The sequence below is a fragment of the Barbus barbus genome (genome assembly GCF_936440315.1).
Source record: "Barbus barbus genome assembly, chromosome: 27".
NCBI classification, from domain to species: domain Eukaryota; kingdom Metazoa; phylum Chordata; class Actinopteri; order Cypriniformes; family Cyprinidae; genus Barbus; species Barbus barbus.
This window is the reverse complement of record NC_136755.1, coordinates 8,540,001-8,559,148: the sequence shown is the minus strand read 5'-3', so window position 1 is coordinate 8,559,148 and position 19,148 is coordinate 8,540,001. Positions and strand designations below refer to the sequence as shown.

General features: G+C 35.8%; 1 protein-coding gene across 3 annotated transcripts in view; it reads left to right on the top strand.

Annotated features, from left to right (window-relative positions):
• The window catches only part of adcy2b (adenylate cyclase 2b (brain)), a gene marked incomplete at its 5' end in the record, with an annotated part of 81,952 nt that overhangs the window by 39,928 nt on the left and 22,876 nt on the right, over positions 1–19,148 (top strand). For all 3 annotated transcript variants that reach the window (XM_079380933.1, XM_079380934.1, XM_079380932.1), the window contains 4 exons: positions 10,641–10,790; positions 15,957–16,105; positions 17,743–17,854; positions 18,033–18,160. In XM_079380933.1, the coding sequence (XP_079237059.1) occupies positions 10,641–10,790; positions 15,957–16,105; positions 17,743–17,854; positions 18,033–18,160 (539 nt within the window). The remainder of the gene's footprint in view (positions 1–10,640; positions 10,791–15,956; positions 16,106–17,742; positions 17,855–18,032; positions 18,161–19,148) is intronic.

The following is a 19,148-nucleotide window of genomic DNA, read 5'->3' as shown; positions in this document are numbered from 1 at the left end:
ATGCAATAAATAATAAAATTATATTTTACTGAGGGTATTTTTCCAAATTGGGGAAAATAGTGACACAAATTTGAACAGTTATAAGACTTTACAATTTATTAATTACTAGGGATGCACAATATTGGATTTTTGCCGATATATGCCAATATTTTTCAAATCATTTTGCCCGATACATATACCGATATATTTCCTTTTTGTTTTGGAAACAACACCAAGTCTCTCCTGTGCAGAAATTATAAGCAAAATATTTTTAATTTTCGTTGGTTTTTAACAAGAACTTATTTGTTAGAATTAAATAAACCATAATGAAGGTTTTTTGACAGCACATTGAAGCTTTGAAAATACCTATAAATTAGGGATGCACCGATACTGGTATCAGTATGGGCCCCGATACTGAGCTCCTGTACTTGTACTCGTACTCGTTAAAATGCCCCGATACCAAATGCCGATACCACACAGCATGTTATAAGTGCCATATTCAGACAAAGAAATACAGACAACAGAACAACAAACAACAGAATGGCGTTATTAGAGATTAAGGATGTCTACGAAGTATATGCATGCAATGAAATTAATGTTAAACATTCAGTATTGATGCCTGTATAGCTGATGTGCGCGAGCTGATGGGCTAAGCAAAGCACTCTGAGTGGATTGAGCGCGCGGCGGCCCAGATGCGTGAGCTCGTTGAGTGAATATCCCTTTCTCGCAGACATCACTGGATAGTTTGAAGTTTGGTTGGATATGTCAAAAACAAGTAAGTAAAACAATACACAAGTTACTTAACTGTAGGGAGGGAGGGAGAGAGAGAGAGCGTGCGCGCACTTCTGTTGTGTGATCTTTATTGATGTTCGCTCACTTGGCACAGCATCATTTGGCTTAAAACTAAATCGCAAATATAAGACAATTTATAGGAGTATTCACTATAAACCATCATTGATATTCAACATTAAGCATACACGTCATTCTGGCGAAAGTGAAACTAACAGCCTATGCGCTATGTTCTGTACTTGTCCCTCTCATTCTGCACCAGTACAAAAAACGTGCACGCGTTGCGCGTTTTGCTTTCTTCATGAGTGATTATGCATTATATGAGTGGCTTTGGAATATAAATTGCAGCACGTTTCAGATGAAAATAGCAACTTTTATTTCTGAAAATATCACAATTAGGAGATTTATAACGAGTGGTTCCCTGCATTATTACAGCAAAACGCGTAATTACAGTACTGAGCCGCTACAATGGAGCAGCTCTAATGCTATTAAATTAAAGATGATGTACCATAGAGCAAAAAAATGAACAGTGAAAGTAACAAAAACTTGTAAAATACATTTTAATGGGCATAATTAAGTGTGAAAATAACCAAAGATATTATACAGTCAAATCAAAATAAAGTAAATTGTGACATATTATAACCAAAAATTCTTCATACAGTGGACTACCAGTAAAACTTATACAAATTTGGGACAAAAAATTATTCAGACCGAGTCTGGGAAAAAAAACTGAAGTTCAGGTTTGCATGAACCTGGTTTACAGCATGCCCAGGAGACTACAGGCTGTCATTAAGGCTAAGGGTGGCCCGACAGAGTACTGATAGTTGTGTAAATATTGTCATACTAACAGCTGTCTGAATCATTTTTGGTTGATTGTAATCCATTATGTACCTTTCTATCAAAGTTATCTGACATTATCAAGCTGAATTTGTTCAGACACAGTTTTACTCTGAGTTCGTCATATTTTATTACCATTTTCTAAACTATAGCGAATAAACCGTTATAATGTGAGAAATTTTAAAGGTGTTTGAATAAATTTTGGTTTGACTATTTATTTGATAAATGAAGTTAACCAATTAACATTATACATCCTCTTTTTGTTTCTGTACCCAATATTTAAAAAATTTACATATGCAATGAAAATATCAGTATCGGTACTCGGTATCGGCAAGTACCAAAAATAAAAGTATCGGTATCGTGCGAGTAACGGAAAAAGTGGTATCGGTGCATCCCTACTATAAATAAACTATATATCAATCAATCGCTGCTATATATCAGAGGCTGCCGCTGCTGCCACTTCACGTACGATCACTGTTTACTCTATCACACACCGAATCTTTTCACAGATTAAGTGCAGCGATCCAAAAGAGTGAATCTAATCATCATTCAGACAAAACTTTGCTTCAAGAAAGAGCCACACTGCTGACATGATCTAATCACTAGCACACCCTGAGCATATGTGAGTTAATGTATTCCTCATATCGGCAAGACATATCGGCATAATTTTTGCATATCAGGCCAATGCCGATATTTACATTTAAAGCCATTATCGGCCGATTTCGATATCAGTCCGATAATATCGTGCATCCCTATTAATTACCAAATTCCCTGCCAAAATGATATTTTATACATATATATATATATATATATATATATATATATATATTTTTTTTACTTTTTGCTTTACCCCTCTTTTTTTACCTATTATTTTGTACTTCGTAATTATTATACTATTTAATTTCTGCTGAAATACTAGTGAATAACCAACTTTATTTCTCTAGCATTTCATATAAACCCCCCCGCTGTGTCTCACAAATCAATAAACAGCAGGTTCCAATTGTGACAACTTGCTTCATGTAGCATGACTGCATGTCCTGCTGTTGGAGCTCATTTGCATGCTGTCACAAAAGGTCAGCATGTGTTGATTAATTATACCTTTCATTCCTGGGCAATAAATATGTTGAATAGCTTTTTTGTAGTCAAGACTATAAGATATGTGCCTATGCAAAAACTGACCTTTAAATATTAAACATTCCTGAGAAATATTCACTGGAGTGAAAGGTGTGACAAGTTGCCCCAGTCTCACCTATATATAAATACATAAAGTTGACAGAAACACACAGTGCACTTCCATGCACTTCTTTTTGTTTGGTTTGCTGTACTAAAGAGTCTTACGTAACTCTTAATAATTAATGCCTACCTTTCTATCGATTTTCCAGAACCTTTTTTTTTATTATTTTCCTAAGCAGGTCTCAAGCAGATATGTTTTTCAGACACAGTGCATGTAACCAAGGCAACACTCAAGTCACATGGTCCACAGCAACTCAAAAATACTGGCTGTCAGGTTGTGTTCGAGAGGCAGCAGCATTACGTTCAAGAACCCAGTAGCGGAAGGGGAGTAGATTGTTATTATAAGCTTGTTGTCCAGTCCAATTTAAAAACCTTAAAAATAATCCTCTTTAGGATCGGTAAACACTTTCATTGCGGTCAGTCCTCCAACAGTAGGAGAGCTTCATTAAAAGCAACCTTAACGACCCTTCACATTCAGCACTGGTAGTTAATCAAGCTTTCCTCGCTCTCATTAGAGGCGTTACGACCTCTTTATATCAGGTGCTCTCCAGAGCTGCAGGTCGTATTTTATTTGTTAGAGGCTTTAAAGGCTTTGGACGTCACTTTCAGGATGTTTACCGCTGACAAACAAAGGTCTTGTGTTAATCGGAGGCTAAAAAAATAACAAAGTTGAAAACAGGGTCACTTCTGTCTGGGTCAGAGTTGTAGAGATGATGTCAGATGTCAGTGTTTTGTAATTAAGCTATGGCTCCCTGCAGACCCTGCTCTGTGCTCGTTTACTTTTATGACTGGCTTCTTCCTCCCGCTCAGTGATTACAGCCAGAAGAATGACATATCAAGGCTGCTCTCGAAGGACCTGTCCTACAAAGCTCTCCCAGTGAGATTCAGGTGTGTCTGGTGGCAGGTGGACCAGCCTTTAAATAGCATACACTTAAAGAGAGAGAGGGAGCCGACGTGCTGCACTAGGTTTATATTACTTGTGAGCAGAATATGTTGTTGTGCTATTTCCAAACAAGCTGTAATTTTGTCAAATTATGCAAAAGATGTGAAAATATTATTTAATTGTGTCAGAGGACATCAGACATGTTGTATACATGAAATGTTGTAAAAATTTAATTTTCGTCAGAGGCTATTTAACCCAATTCAAATTTAGGTAGGTAGGTAGGTACAGCAGTTTAATGTTCCTGAGGCTTTCTGTTCCATGAATGTTAATCAAACAACAAAACACATAGAGAAAAATCACTTTTGTAGCTTTAACACAGATTTATTAGATTTAATTTATACAGTGAAGTCTATGCAGTGTTATTTGATTATTCGATTTCTATTCCTGAATACTGTTAGACTCACCTGATAAATATAAAGCACTGTTTATTTCATTTGTATCATTTTTCTATATTTATCTGTTTGTAATTTGATTATTACATTTATAAAATGTATAAATAAAAATGAATTTACATTGAAGTAGCAAAATTACTAAAACTAAAAATGAAATATAAATAAAAAGGCTAAAAAAAGAAAGCACAGCAAGATCGCTAAAACTGAAATCAAAATTAAAATGAAAACTGAATATACAACCCAAATTCCGGAAACGTTGGGATGTTTTTTAAATTTGAATAAAATGAAAACTAAGACTTTCAAAGACTTTGAGACAATATTTTATTCACAATAGAACATAGAGAGCATAACAAATATTTAAACTGAGAAATTTTACACTTTTATCCACTAAATGAGCTCATTTCAAATTTGATGCCTGCTACAGGTCACAAAAAAGTTGACCACGACTGTATATACATTTATATATTTATATTCTTATATTTTATATTAGATATAAATATATTTAATATATAAACATAACATATCTTTCTTGAATATATACATGCATGTATTTATATTTATATATACATAAAAAATATACACAGTATACACACATGTAAACAAAAACCTTTATTTTGGATGCGATTAATTGCGATTAAACGCTTGACAGCACTAATATTTGAATTTAAACATTTATATATAAAAAATATAAGCTAGTTGAAAATATTATTAAATATTATAATATTATAAAGTATAATATTATTAATTATATTAATATTAATTATATAATAGTATATAAACAATACTAAAATAACGCTGATTATGACAAGAATTATGTGAGAGATTGGGGAAAATGGTCGACTTAATTTGTCTTTGAGAAAAATCTAGTCTAATATTTATTTTGTTTATTCATTTATTTTGGGATGAATTGTAATTTGGAAGAAATTAAGTTCTAGTTTGATAATGAAGTCAGTCAACTATTCCCGCAAAAATTTAAAATGTAATTTTCACTACCTTCTTTTCCATCACCCTATGCTATTAGACTCAATACAATACATAATTTGAGATGTGGTGGAAATTACACTGGTGCAAATTGTCTTTACTTGAGAGAAAATAGATATATACTGTATATGTACATATATTGCTGAACGTTATTGTGCAGAAATAAATAAGAAAGTTTTAAGGTGCGTATAGTTGAAAAACACAAGTATTAACCAACTCTTTATTTATGATGTTATAATTGTCAGAGAGTCACCACAGTCACCGCAGTCTCCACCAACGACACTCACCAGATCCCAATCCCCTGATTTCTGATCACCGCCACCTTTCAGCACTAATCAGCAGCACTATATCCCTGCACTCCTCCCGTTCACTCACTGTCTGGTCTCAAACTTTCTATGTTGACTAACCTGCAGGCACATGCAGAGGGGGGTGCTTGAGCACCTGCCCCTTTTCCCCTTGATGCCCAAAGTGACTAAAAGCCCTTTTGTGAAGGCCTGACCAATCTAACTATTAGTAAAATTAATTAATAATAATTTAGCCGTAAATAAAATGATCCACATGATGATCTTTCACCTGACGATCTCATCCAGGACAATCCCTCACGTTTAGACACCTTTAGTAATTTAGGGCACCAGGATGCCCTCAATAACGTCCGCGGCTGCCAGTAAGTGGAGTTTTCAGCGGAGCGGTGTGCTTGTAAACTTATATTATTGAATTATTATTATTTTACGAGAACGGCGTGAAAGATCATGCACAGTTGTTGTTTATATTGCTGTGTGTAGCCTGTGGAAGCAAGGTTAGCTGCAGCAAGGGGCTACAATATTTTTGTTCAGTGTTTTCCTAATGACAATTTTATGATTGGTTATAAAGGCTACTACGAACACCCTTTTCCCATTTTTATCACAGAATAATTCAGAAAATATATTTTATAGTTTCTATACTAAATGATATGTCAATCAGTACTGCATTTTTCATATAGTTTATTTATTACATGGAGATAACTTGAAAAACACACAAACCATATATTTTTGCAATCGTGTCTTTATTGTCTTAAATTAATTTCATCAGTAAAAACGTTTCTGCTTTTTATTCAGCTCAGCTACAGCTATAGCCTGTGTTTGTCCATATTAGGGATTTCCTGCACGTCATAAATTTCGAGTAATGAAACATGCACTGCACGAGAGTGTTCAGCTCTCCTGATATTCACATCTCCTCATTTTCTTTTAATTTAAATCTAGATATAAATCTAGAAACCTCTATGTGAAGACACCTGCTTGAGCTCGAATAAAGTGCGGGTGACGAATTTACATTTGATTAAAATTAATATTAAATAGTTCTACACACAGCAATAAAAACAAAGTTGCTTGTTCTCTTTCGTTCTTGCGGTTTAATTGGGAAAAGTTTAAAGAGCGTTGAAGTGTCTTGTCTTTTTTATGTTATTTGACTAAACTATTAACACATTGAACTACTATCCCTGCTGAAAAAAACAATAGAACCCTGCCCAAAACACAATAAAAAATGTAATGGTTATAATGGGACTTGTATTGGTTTTAATGGAAACTATAATGGTGTCTATTGGTATATGATGGATTCTATTGGTGGGATGTTAAATCCTATTGAAAAATGCCCAAAACGCACTACAAAAAGGAATTTTGGATCAATACAGAAGCATCCATTTCGATACACATATTAGCAAGGAGAACAGCCATATTAAAAGCCATGTTCCATGTGCCCCTTTTAAACTTTGAGCATCTGCCTCTACAAAGGTCTCTGCACGGCCCTGCTAACCTGACCCACTTACCTTTTGTCTACCTACCAGTTGCTCCTGTGTTCCTATCCCTGTTCTCCATAGCTCCTGTGCTCCTCCGTCTCCACGCTCCGCTGTTCCCTCTGGATCCCCTGGATTAGAAAACAAGGACATGTACTCTCAGATAAGCCCCAAGAGACTTTCCCATTCCCCGCTTGCTTACCCGGACTTACTGCTCATCTCATTCCTCTCTGCTGCTTTTTAATAAACCTGTTGTTTGTGTTGCACTTACCTCTGTGTCCCGTGTCTATCTGCTGACAATAATCAATGTCAACCAATCAAATTGATAAACCATAACTAATTTAGAAATATACATCTATGCAATATGCAATCAATCATTATTTAACACTACATTATATTGCCTGTTTAAAAGCTTTTAAGTCGTTCATTGATACCAATACAGCTGTCTTCAGCACAGACACAGCCAGAAAGAGTTTCAGTGCAAACAGTGCTTCTCCTGTAGTCTGTCGAGTTAATGTTCGATTGGTCATGATCAATTTCTGGAAGCCAAACAATGTACCTTGAGATGGTGAAGGGTTGTTGAGGAGCTCTTTGTTGACTGTGTACCTAATTGATGAAGAGTGTTGTGTAATTGCCTGCAGTGTATGATGTTTAATCTGCTAATAATGTCATTGAGTGATATTAGCAGGAGGTTGTAGTCTAATTAAAATGACAGAGGCCTTTGCACAGTCTGGGGTGAACCTTAACAACCCCGTCTGTTCTTACCGGCTGTGTTTACTCCACTGCTTCGTGGAGGTTGCCATGGAGAAGCTGCAAATTTGATGAGTCTGAAAGAGGTTCAGATGAGATTGACCACATAAATGGGGCAAATTAAAGAAATGTTCCGAGCTCAGATGCAAATTTGTATTGACATTTTCTAATTTAGCATTTCTAGTATACTGTTGATTCCAACAGAAAATGATTTTGAATTGTCCCTCAGTCCACCTTATGAAAATATTGCCATTACAGTAATACGCTAAGTACATGTGCAAAGTAAAAATAAAATAAAATACAAAGTACAAGTTTTTTTGTGGTTTTCAACATCACAAGCTACCATACCCTGAATTCATATTTATGAGGTAATCATTCATAATAGTGTTGATTTAAACTCATTTATTATGTGACTGAACTGTCAAGAGCCTGTCTGGATCATATTTCATTTAAAAATAATACATTTTGACATAATGCAATCAATTTAATTTTACTTAGAAAATACAACAACTTTCATTTTTATTTAAAATATAAAATATAATTAAATTATATATATTTACATCCTGCCAAAATAAAATTTTACTCAAAATGAAGCCTGTTTTATATTTATTTATTTGTTTGTTTATTTGATTATATTTTTAAAATATAATTAAATAATATATTTACATCAAGCCCAGATTAAATTGTACTTAAAATAGAAGCCTTTATATTTATTTATTTATTTATTTATTTATTCATTTATTTGAGTTATAAAATATAATTAAATTATATAATTACATCAAGCCAAGATTAAATTTTACTTAAAAAGAAGCCTGTTTTATATTTCTTAATTTGTTTGAGGATTTATTTATATTTTTGTTCATTTATTTGAATTTTAAAATATAATTAAATTATATATTTGCATTAAGCCCAAATTAAATAATTATCAAGGCTGCTCTTGTATTTAATAACTAAATATTTATTCATTCATTTATATATTTATTTAACTTATAAAATTATATATTTACATCATGTGAAAGATACATTTTGCATACAAAAAAATGAAGCCCTTTTAAAAAATATATATATTTTCTTTTTCTCTAAATTATAAAAATATAATTAAATTATATCTTAAATCATGGCATTCTTGATAATCTTCTTGAACATTCCAGACATGCACCAATATTCATGAGCCAAATCTTCATTATTGTAGTGTTTGTCATTTCTCATGCCTTATTTAGTCTACACCAGGGGTGTCAAACTCAGTTCCTGGAGGGCCACAGCCCTGCAGAGTTTAGATGCAACTCTAATTAAACACACCTGATCCAGCTAATAAAGTCATTAAGGCTTATTTAAAAACTATAAGTTGGAGAAGGGTCGGAACTAAACTCAGCAGGGCTGCGGCCCTCCAGGAACGGAGTTTGACACCCCTGGTCTACACAGTTGTGTCTAGTTTTAAATATTACAATTAAACCCAATTATCCAACACATCCTGCTCTCCGTTTGTGAAAGATAACAGCACCTTCAGTACTGCGCTGATATTTGCTCAGTCTGACATAATGCATGAGGCTGCTGAAAGCTTTTCATGGGCTGGACTGAATTCACTTTTCCTGAAGATCAATATCTTTGGAATCAATGTAGAGGCACATCCCTCTCTGGATCCTTATATTGATTCCATCTTTCGCTAATGCGCTTACCTCTGCCATTTGAAACTCAGTCAAAAGCCATTTGGCTTTCTGTGCATATTTTCCAGAAGTGTCTGTGGTCTGGCACTAATGTCTTCCTGTACCTACCAGGCAATTTAGTGCATTCATTACTTGTCTTATACTGTATGCCAATGCTGTATTGATTACACACTGAGTCTCCACATTAATTCAGTACTAAATATTTAACATGTCCATTACCAGACTGATCATTTATAAACACTTGCTAGGAATTAAGGTTTCTGAGGCATTACATTTTATTACTAAATTAAAATGTGTAATTAGTTAAAATTTAATTTCACTATAGTTCACCCTGAAATCAAAAGAAATGTCATATATTTACATAAATTTCTATTTTACAGTATACATATAATTGTATTTTACTTAAAGAAAATGAAGTGTATTTTAGTACCGTATTTTAGGATTTATTGCATTGTTACATTATTTTCATGATAATTTATCACATTCTCCAATTTTTATCACTGTAATATCAAAGTATTATTGAAATTATTTATTTAAACTTTTATTTCAGTAACATATTTGACAATATCATTGCAGTTCACATTATGTGATAATTGTGCAGAGAAACCTTATTGTGGCCACCTGTTGTGGTCAATTTCTGATGTAAATATTACAATAATAATATTTATATATAATGAAAATGAACAATGTTATAAATCATATCTTAATTCAAAGAAAGAAAAGTGTGTGTGTGTGTGTGTGTGTGTGTGTGTGTGTGTGTGTGTGTGTGTGTGTGTGTGTGTGTGTGTGTGTGTGTGTGTGTGTGTGTGAAATATATATATACACAAACTACAGTAAAAACAGTAATATTGTGAAAAATTATTACAATTTATAAGAAATGTTTCATATTTTATTCCTATAATGCAAAATTGAATTTTCAGCATAATTACTCCAGTCTTTAGTGTTACAACATTATCAGTTTTATCGACGTTGAAGAGTTTATTTAATATTTAATATTATTATATTATGGTGGATTTTTTGTAACTTTGATGAAAAGGAAGTTCAAAAGAACATTTATTTGAAATAACACTTTTGATTAATTTTATGCATCCTTGTTGAACAAAAGTATTAATTTCTTTCATTTTCTTTATTATATATATATTATGGTATAATATTTTGTTCATCTATATATAAATTGCATTTAATATATTTATTTTATATAATAATTTATGTATTATATAGATAGTTTTTATGGTTTTGCGACACACAGAGTATACAGTATCTCTATATACCTCTCACTAAAGCTGTTTTATGTGTCTTTATAGATCCTGGCTAACATCATCATCTTCATCTGTGGAAATGTGGCGGGAGCCTATCACAAACACCTGATGGATCTGGCTCTCAAACAGACGTACCACGACACCTGCAACTGTATTAAGTCCCCCATCAAACTGGAATTCGAGAAGCATCAGCAGGTACGACCGAGAGGGATGCACTGATTGCCTGTTGCTTTCAAAGAACGGATAAACAGCGCTGAACTGCGTGGTGCCCGGTCCTTCAGGGAACAGGAAGTTAATGTAGGCCTCGTTTGGGGAGGTATCGGATAGGCTTAAGCATGAGTCATTCCTGCAGCTGTATCGAAGAGATCATTATATCACCACAATAGGCGGCTAATATCCGAAGGCGGAGGGGGCCGAGAGTTGCATTTTCCCAAAATAGCTTTGTTTCCCCCCAACGCTCTGTTTCCTGTTGGATACGGGTGGGGCGGAAGTCTGTACAGGGCCTCTCGCTTGCCTGGGTTAGTTGTGCTTATTGCTGTTTTGTGTGAAATAATGATAAAGCATGTCTCTGTGAGTGAGTGAAATATGAGCGGTGAGATAAAGGCAGATCACTGGCGGCACTTCTGCTCCATCAGGAATTATCACTATCGGTGAAATATCACCCTGCTCCAGCACATGCCCTCAGCTCCATTACGCTATGAATGTTATTGGAGTTGGGTTTTTTTGGCTTTCCTGGCAGAACAATTACGGAGCACAAGGCAAAGACAATGTTTTGCTCACTCACTGCTTGGCGTGATTGAATCATGTATGTTCTATGAGTGCTTCAGCAGTCGGCTCTTGCCATATTGTAAAACATGCTGGCGCGTTTCCTTCATTTACCTCCTGCAGAGCTGTACACTGGCTGGTCATTCCAATCAGAACATTAGTTCAGCATAGACCATCAGCCTAATTATGGATACGCCTCATTTTACATTTCAAGGGTGAATAAAACATTACCTTTAAAATATATTTTGTGCTGAAAAGAGTTCAGGTTTGAAAGAGCACAGCACAGGATTTGCTACCCCCTAAACCAAATTGTTACTCTGTGTTATGGATATGAATGATACCGCAAACATTTACTTTTTAATATAATATACCACCCCTTTTTAATGTTTTTGAAATAAGCCTCTTATGCTCACAAATGCTGCATTTATTTGATTAAAAATACAGTAAAAATAGTAATATTGTCAAATATTATTATAATTTAAAACAATCGATTTCTATTTGAATATGTTTTCAAATGTAATTTATTCCTGTGATGCAAAGCTTAATTTTCAGCATCATTGTGTTCAGTGTCACACGATCCTTCAGAAATCATTCTAATATGCTAATTTGCTGCTCAGGACGCATTTCCTATTATCATAAATTTTGAAAACAGTTGCACTGATTAATATTTTTTGTAAACCATTTTTGCATTTGCATTTTTAAGGATTCCTTGCTGAATAGAAAGCTTTTTTTTTTTAAGCGCAGCGCAAATTGTTGGCGTCAAATGAAACAGTTGCCATGCAAACTCGCCACTGTGAACAAAAGCTTGCCCTGCCTCTGTGGTCTTCTGATTGGTCCACTCTTTTGGACGTGACACCAATGAGCGAGGCTGCATGTGAAAGTTTCAATTATTTTATCTTGACACGGCGCCTCAAAAACACGGTGACAATGTCCATCTAGCGCATGTTTACATAAAAAAAACAAATGGAAAGATGTTGCATTGGTATGGAAAAACGCATAGCCCTCATTGTGATTTTGGTGATATTTTATGACTTCCGATTGGATAAGATATCCAAACAGAACATCAAAATTTGCTAATTAATATTTCTGCACTTTAACGCAGCAACAATCATGCCCATTTATACACAAGATGGATTAATGGCATCATTTCCTTTAGCAATCACTCTGTCAGACCACAGCACATGCATCCATTAGAGTGGACAACCTCCTTTGATTTGTCTAATTTTTGATAATAATACATTAATGGACTGTTATTTAAAAGCACTCACATCTTCTGAGTACAATGGTAAAAACTGTACAGTACAAATGATTCCTCCTCTTTTCTTGCAGTCACAATCAGCACATGGCACACACCCCATTATTTTGTTTTCTTTTATTTGACCTTCATTAAGCAGGGTGGTCTCTGAGAGGAAAACAAAGGGAACGGGGAAAAGTGACGGGATAATAAAAAGAGAAATGAATAGGCTTTTCAAACCTCAAACACAATCCTGTTCCATATATCACATTGTTCATAGTTTTCTTTGGGTTATTTGTTCTCTGTAACCCTGTGCTAACCCTCATTCAAGTGTGATGCATTACTTAACCCTGGGTTGAAAATGGACTTAATTAGTGGCTGACCAATATAGGGTTTTACATGGTCAAAGCCAATGGGATATCTAAAGAACTGGGTAGCTGATGGCTGATAAAGTACAACATTTATTTACAATTCAAATAACAGAACATTTTTCATTGAATATTGTAGCAAATTAGCTCAAAAAGGGAAATATGTAGGATTGATTATAACTGGTTATAATTCATTATAAATATTTAGATTATATCTCAGAATTAAAAGTAGTAGAATCAATATTACAATTACTTAATCTGTTTGTCCACCGAGCAAACAGTATAATCATTTATCAACTCTAGGAAAGATTATCTTCCTGGCCAAGAAAGAACAGCTTTCCTACTTCATACAGTACTAGCATTAACTTAGCATGTCACGAGATCAACATTCAGTGAGCAGCACACAGAGGCAATCAATTGTGAATATAATGGATTTAATAAATGAAACTACAGCTAACATACAACTAGTCTAAGCAAAACACATATATACAGAATGAAGAAAAGTAAGGAAAGAGAAAGAGAGAGAAGAACAAAGAATGGCAGTATTTAGCATCAATTAACCACAACCTAATGAGAATCATCAGAGAATCAAAAATCACCTTAACAAAGGGGCCCAAACTTAGACACGCATCTAAGTAGTTGGAAAACGGTTACTTGCATTGGCTTTGTTGCTGAACAAGAGTCCGGATGCGGTAGACAACAGAGGTTCTTGATGAGTTCAGTAGGAGTGAGCTGGAGGCTTATAAAAGCCAAATACTGGTCATTTAATCGGCCTAGTTGATAAGATGACTAGCATTAACATGTTTAAAAAAGATACAGTGTGTAAAGTCTAATAGATTTCAGCTGTTTAAATTCAGAACATCTGAGCAAATAATGTCTACATATGTTCTTTGGTAGAATCACAAATGTTTCTTTTAGAATCAGCCTTTTTTTTTGTTCACTAGCGGAAAGAGACATCTGTTAGTTACACTGCTATGATTCAATCTGTTCATCCACCTCAGTTATTTTTCTCTTATATTCAGTCTGTCATTCTACCAGCCATCCATCATTTGTGAAAAACAAAACAAAAAAACATATATATACTGTATCTCACAGAAGTGAGTACACCACTCACATTTTTGTAAATATTCTATTATATCTTTTCCTGTGACAACACTAAAGAAATGACACTTTGCTACAATGTAAAGTAGTGAGTGTACAGCTTGTATAACAGCATACATTTGCTGTCCTCTCAAAATAACTCAACACACAGCCATTAATGTCTAAACCGCTGGCCACAAAAGTGAGTACACCCCTAAGTGAAAATGTCCGAATTGAGCCCAATTAGCCATTTTCTCTCCCCGGTGTAATGTGACTCGTTAGTGTTACAAGGTCTCAGGTGTGAATGGGGAGCAGGTGTGTTAAATTTGGTGTTATCGCTCTCACTCTCTCATACTGGTAACTGGAAGTTCAGCATGGCACCTCAGGGCAAAGAACTCTCTGGGGATCTGAAAAAAATAATTGTTGCTCTACCTAAAGATGGCGTAGGCTATAAGAAGATTGCCAAGACCCTGAAACTGAGCTGCAGCATGGTGGCCAAGACCATACAGCGGTTTAACAGGACAGGTTCCACTCAGAACAGGCCTCGCCATGGTCGACCAAAGAAGTTGAGTGCACGTGCTCAGCATCATATCCAGAGGTTGTGTTTGGGAAATAGACGCATGAGTGCTGCCAGCATTGCTGCAGAGGTTGAAGGGGGGGGGGGGGGTCAGCCTGTCAGTGCTCAGACCATACGTCACACACTGCATCAAATTGGTCTGCATGGCTGTCGGTCCAGAAGGAAGCCTCTTCTAAAGATGATATACAAGAAAGCCCGCAAACAGTTTACTGAAGACAAGCAGACTAAGGACATGGATTACTGGAACCATGTCCTGTGGTCTGATGAGACCAATATAAACTTATTTGGTTCAGATGGTGTCAAGGGTGTGTGGCGGCAACCAGGTGAGGAGTACAAAGACAAGTGTGTCTTGCCTACAGTCAAACATGGTGGTGGGAGTGTCATGGTCTGGGGCTGCATAAGTGCTGGGGAGCTACAGTTCATTGAGGGAACCATGAATGCCAACATGTACTGTGACATACTGAAGCAGAGCATGATCAGCAGGGCCATATTCCAACATGATAACGACCCCAAACACACCTCCAAGACGACCACTGCCTTGCTAAAGAAGCTGAGGGTCAAGGTGATGGACTGGCCAAGCATGTCTCCAGACCTAAACCCTATTGAGCATCTGTGTGGCATCCTCAAACGGAAGGTGGAGGAGCGCAAGGTCTCTAACATCCACCAGCTCCGTGATGTCGTCATGGAGGAGTGGAAGAGGACTCCAGTGGCAACCTGTGAAGCTCTGGTGAACTCCATGCCCAAGAGGGTTAAGGCAGTGCTGGAAAATAATGGTGGCCACACAAAATATTGACACTTTGGGCCCAATTTGGACATTTTCAGTTAGGGGTGTACTAACTTTTGTGGCCAGCAGTTTAGACATTAATGACTGTGTGTTGAGTTATTTTGAGGGGACAGCAAATTTACACTGTTATACAAGCTGGTCACTCACTACTTTACATTGTAGCAAAGTGTCATTTCTTCAGTGTTGTCACATGAAAAGGTATAATAAAATATTTACAAAAATGTGAGGGGTGTACTCACGTCTGTGAGATACTATATATATATATATATATATATATAGTGAAATATTATTACAGTTTAAAATATTTGCAATATATTTTATAATGTAATTTATACCTGTGATGGTAAAGCTGAATTTTCAGCATGATTACTCCAGTCTTCAGTGTCACATGATCCTTCAGAAATCATTCACATGCAGAAATCATTTGGTACACAATTATTAATAATGGTTTTTAATAATAATGTTGTAAACAGTTCTTGCTGCTTACTGTTTTGGGGGAAATTGTCCACAAAATGACATATAACTACCACCCCCGTCTCTTTTCAACCATTAGGAGCGTCTTTTGCTGTCCCTGTTGCCCGCCCACATTGCGATGGTGATGAAGGCAGAGATCATTCAGAGACTGAAGGGGCCTAACTTTGGCCAGGCGGAAAACACCAACAACTTTCACAACCTCTACGTACAGAGACACACCAATGTAAGGTAGGACTTGTGACACAGATACTAGCATATTTGTGCGCTCAGCTGATTTATTTTAGGCAGCCAAGAAAATATATACATATCTTATACACAGCACCTGCTCTCCGCCGAGCTGTCATAGCCTCAATAGATCCTGTCAAACCATCCTGCCCTCCTTCAGTCTGCACACAAAAAACAAGCTATTCATCAACCTAGATATAAGTAGCTCTCTTTTAAAAGTGCCTAGACACATTTGTATGCTTCTATTAAAAAGTAAAAACAAACACAATCTTCAGCTAAATAGGGCAAACTGTTGAAGAGGCTCTACATCAAAACACAAACTTAATTTTGTTCATTGCATTGAAGGACAAGTAGTTTTCTGTTTTGGAAGCAATATTGCTTTCTATTTCAATATCCTTTTGATTTATGAGGTTGAATGTTGCCCTGCTCATTCTCAGTGTAACTGACTGAAGGAAAAAGCGAAGCATATTTTCTTGGCATCTACATAATGTTCTGTATTTCTAATTCATGATGGATTTCACAGAGGATCTTCCAGGGCAGGCCGTGCACTCATGTCATTAATGTTACTGAAGGATATTGGCAGTATTAGAGGAGCGTTTCAGGTTCAGTAAAAGTTAAGTTGGATAGCATTTGTGGCATAATGTCAATTACCATAGAAAATATTTTTATTTATTCAACAGTTCTGGTCCTCAAATTTGATCGGCTGAGCAGCATTCCAAGAGCACTAATATACAGTCCAACAGCACTTTTAACAGTTTGTATCATTCTGTTTATCTGTGTTTGTGCCAAACAGACAGCCAGTCTGTTAGTGGTGGGGATTTTTAGTGACTCTTTCTGCATTTTACATTGATACACCTGTAGGTGGCGACAAGTAAATTACTTTGACATTGAATCTTTTAGTTGAACCAGTCCGTTGAAAAACACAGATTCATTTAGAAGCAAAATAACTTTGTGAGTGAGTTACTGAATCATTCACTGATCCATTCATGAATGAAACAAGTTACTCTTTTTATGAGTGAGTCATTGAATAATTCACTCAACTATTCATTGAGAAACAGATTTATTCATAAATAAAAAAGTTACTCTCTTTATGAGTGAGCCGTTGAATAATTTACTTTACAATTTCATTCAAAAACACAGATTTATTGAGGAATTAAACAAGTTTCTCCTGAGTGAGTCATTGAATCATTTACTCATCCAATTCATTCAAAAAATATAGATTAATTCAGGAGCTAATGAAGTGATTGTGAGTCATTGAATCTTTCACTCGAGTCAATGATTAATTCAGTAGCACCACTACTTAGTGTTGCTCAGAGATGCAAGAGCTGATTTTCATGTGGCTTTGTTTAGAACTGTTTCTTTTGGCTGCGGAAAATAGACAAAATGACTCAATATTATACTAAAATGCAACTACATTTTTAGTTTGTTGAACCGTAGTATAAGTGCAGTATCACAAAATCATGCTATTTGTCTAAATATCAGCACGGCTGTGTTTTTAAGGTTTCAGTCCTGGAAAACAAGAAAAATGCATATTCAGAAAATAATTATTTGCAAGGTGTGCATCAATTGCAGTACAAAAGCATCATACACTTTAGTTTGCATAACTCTCCTTTTCTTGAACATTTTAATATTTTCCACAGCATTCTGTATGCAGACATTGTTGGATTCACGCGTCTGGCCAGTGACTGTTCGCCTGGAGAACTGGTCTACATGCTCAATGAGCTCTTCGGCAAATTTGACCAGATAGCCAAGGTATCATATGTCCCAACAGGCATGAGATATAGCCCGTGTGACAACTAGACCCAGTCCCTCCTAATAATGACATACTTTCACATTGATATGATGATGTATTGATATGATATTATATTTTTTTCCTGTATAGAATATAATGTCTACTACACCTGCTGTCTTGATGGTTTGTTTGATACAGGATAACGACTGCATGCGGATCAAGATCCTGGGCGACTGCTATTACTGTGTGTCAGGGCTGCCAGAGCCTCTGACTGATCACGCCAAGGACTGTGTGAAGATGGGGCTGGACATGTGTGAGGCCATCAAGTAAAAGAGCACGCTGTCTTTCTCAAAGTAGATTATAATTGGTCCATCACAGCAATCTGCACTAAAATATGTTTACATAATAACCACCAAACTGCATAATTGACCTTTGTCACAGGAAATTTCCTTTTCCTACATAGCTGTGCTAGTTTAAATGTCTGTGCAAACAAGGTGTAAAATTCAGTCTCAATTATAAAATATAATTCGCATACAATGTCGTACGGTTGCCTGAGGTCGCCAGCCTGCGGAACACCTGCTGGGTGTCCCATAAGCCAGTGCCTATCAGGATTTATTTTGAGATAATGACCAGCTGATTGAACATTATCCATTTTCCATTTCTTCATTAGAACATAATGAGAACCTAGAGTTATATCTGCTTCAAAGTCCTAAAACCACTACACATGAGCTGTTTGTCACATTACACCCTTTCATTATCTACAAAAGACCATTTCTGTGTCCTTTTTTCCCATGGTGTCTGTCTGTTCAAGCACTACTCTCTGAGGCTGAAATAACCCTCATACTCAAGAGGCTCAGATGTGTGATAATGTTGAAGCCCAGACATTCTCCTTTTCGTCTCTTTCTCCATCTCAAAGTGCAGCCCCTTTTTCCAGTCCCTTTCACGACTCTTCACCCATTCTTCATTCTTCCGCTCTTCTGCCACACATTTGCTTTCCGTTAAGCTACTGCAGTCTTTTTCTTTCACACACACACAAATCCATTTTAGGGGGTAATTGAGAACCCTCCCGTGTATTTTCCAACATGACATAGCTCAGGCTGAGGGGTTTCTAGAAATAAGAATGGTGTGTGACAAATACCTTGAAATGATCTGTCAGAGAAACAAACACACCTCCAGGGGTGCCATGCACCTTTTTGTTTGTTTGTTTGTATGGTTGGTTGGTTGTTTTTGTTGTTGTTTTTTTGTTTTTGTTTTTTAGGCAGCACCAGTGGCTGGTTTTTTGTTTTGTTTTGTTTTTTTGTTACGTTTTGATTA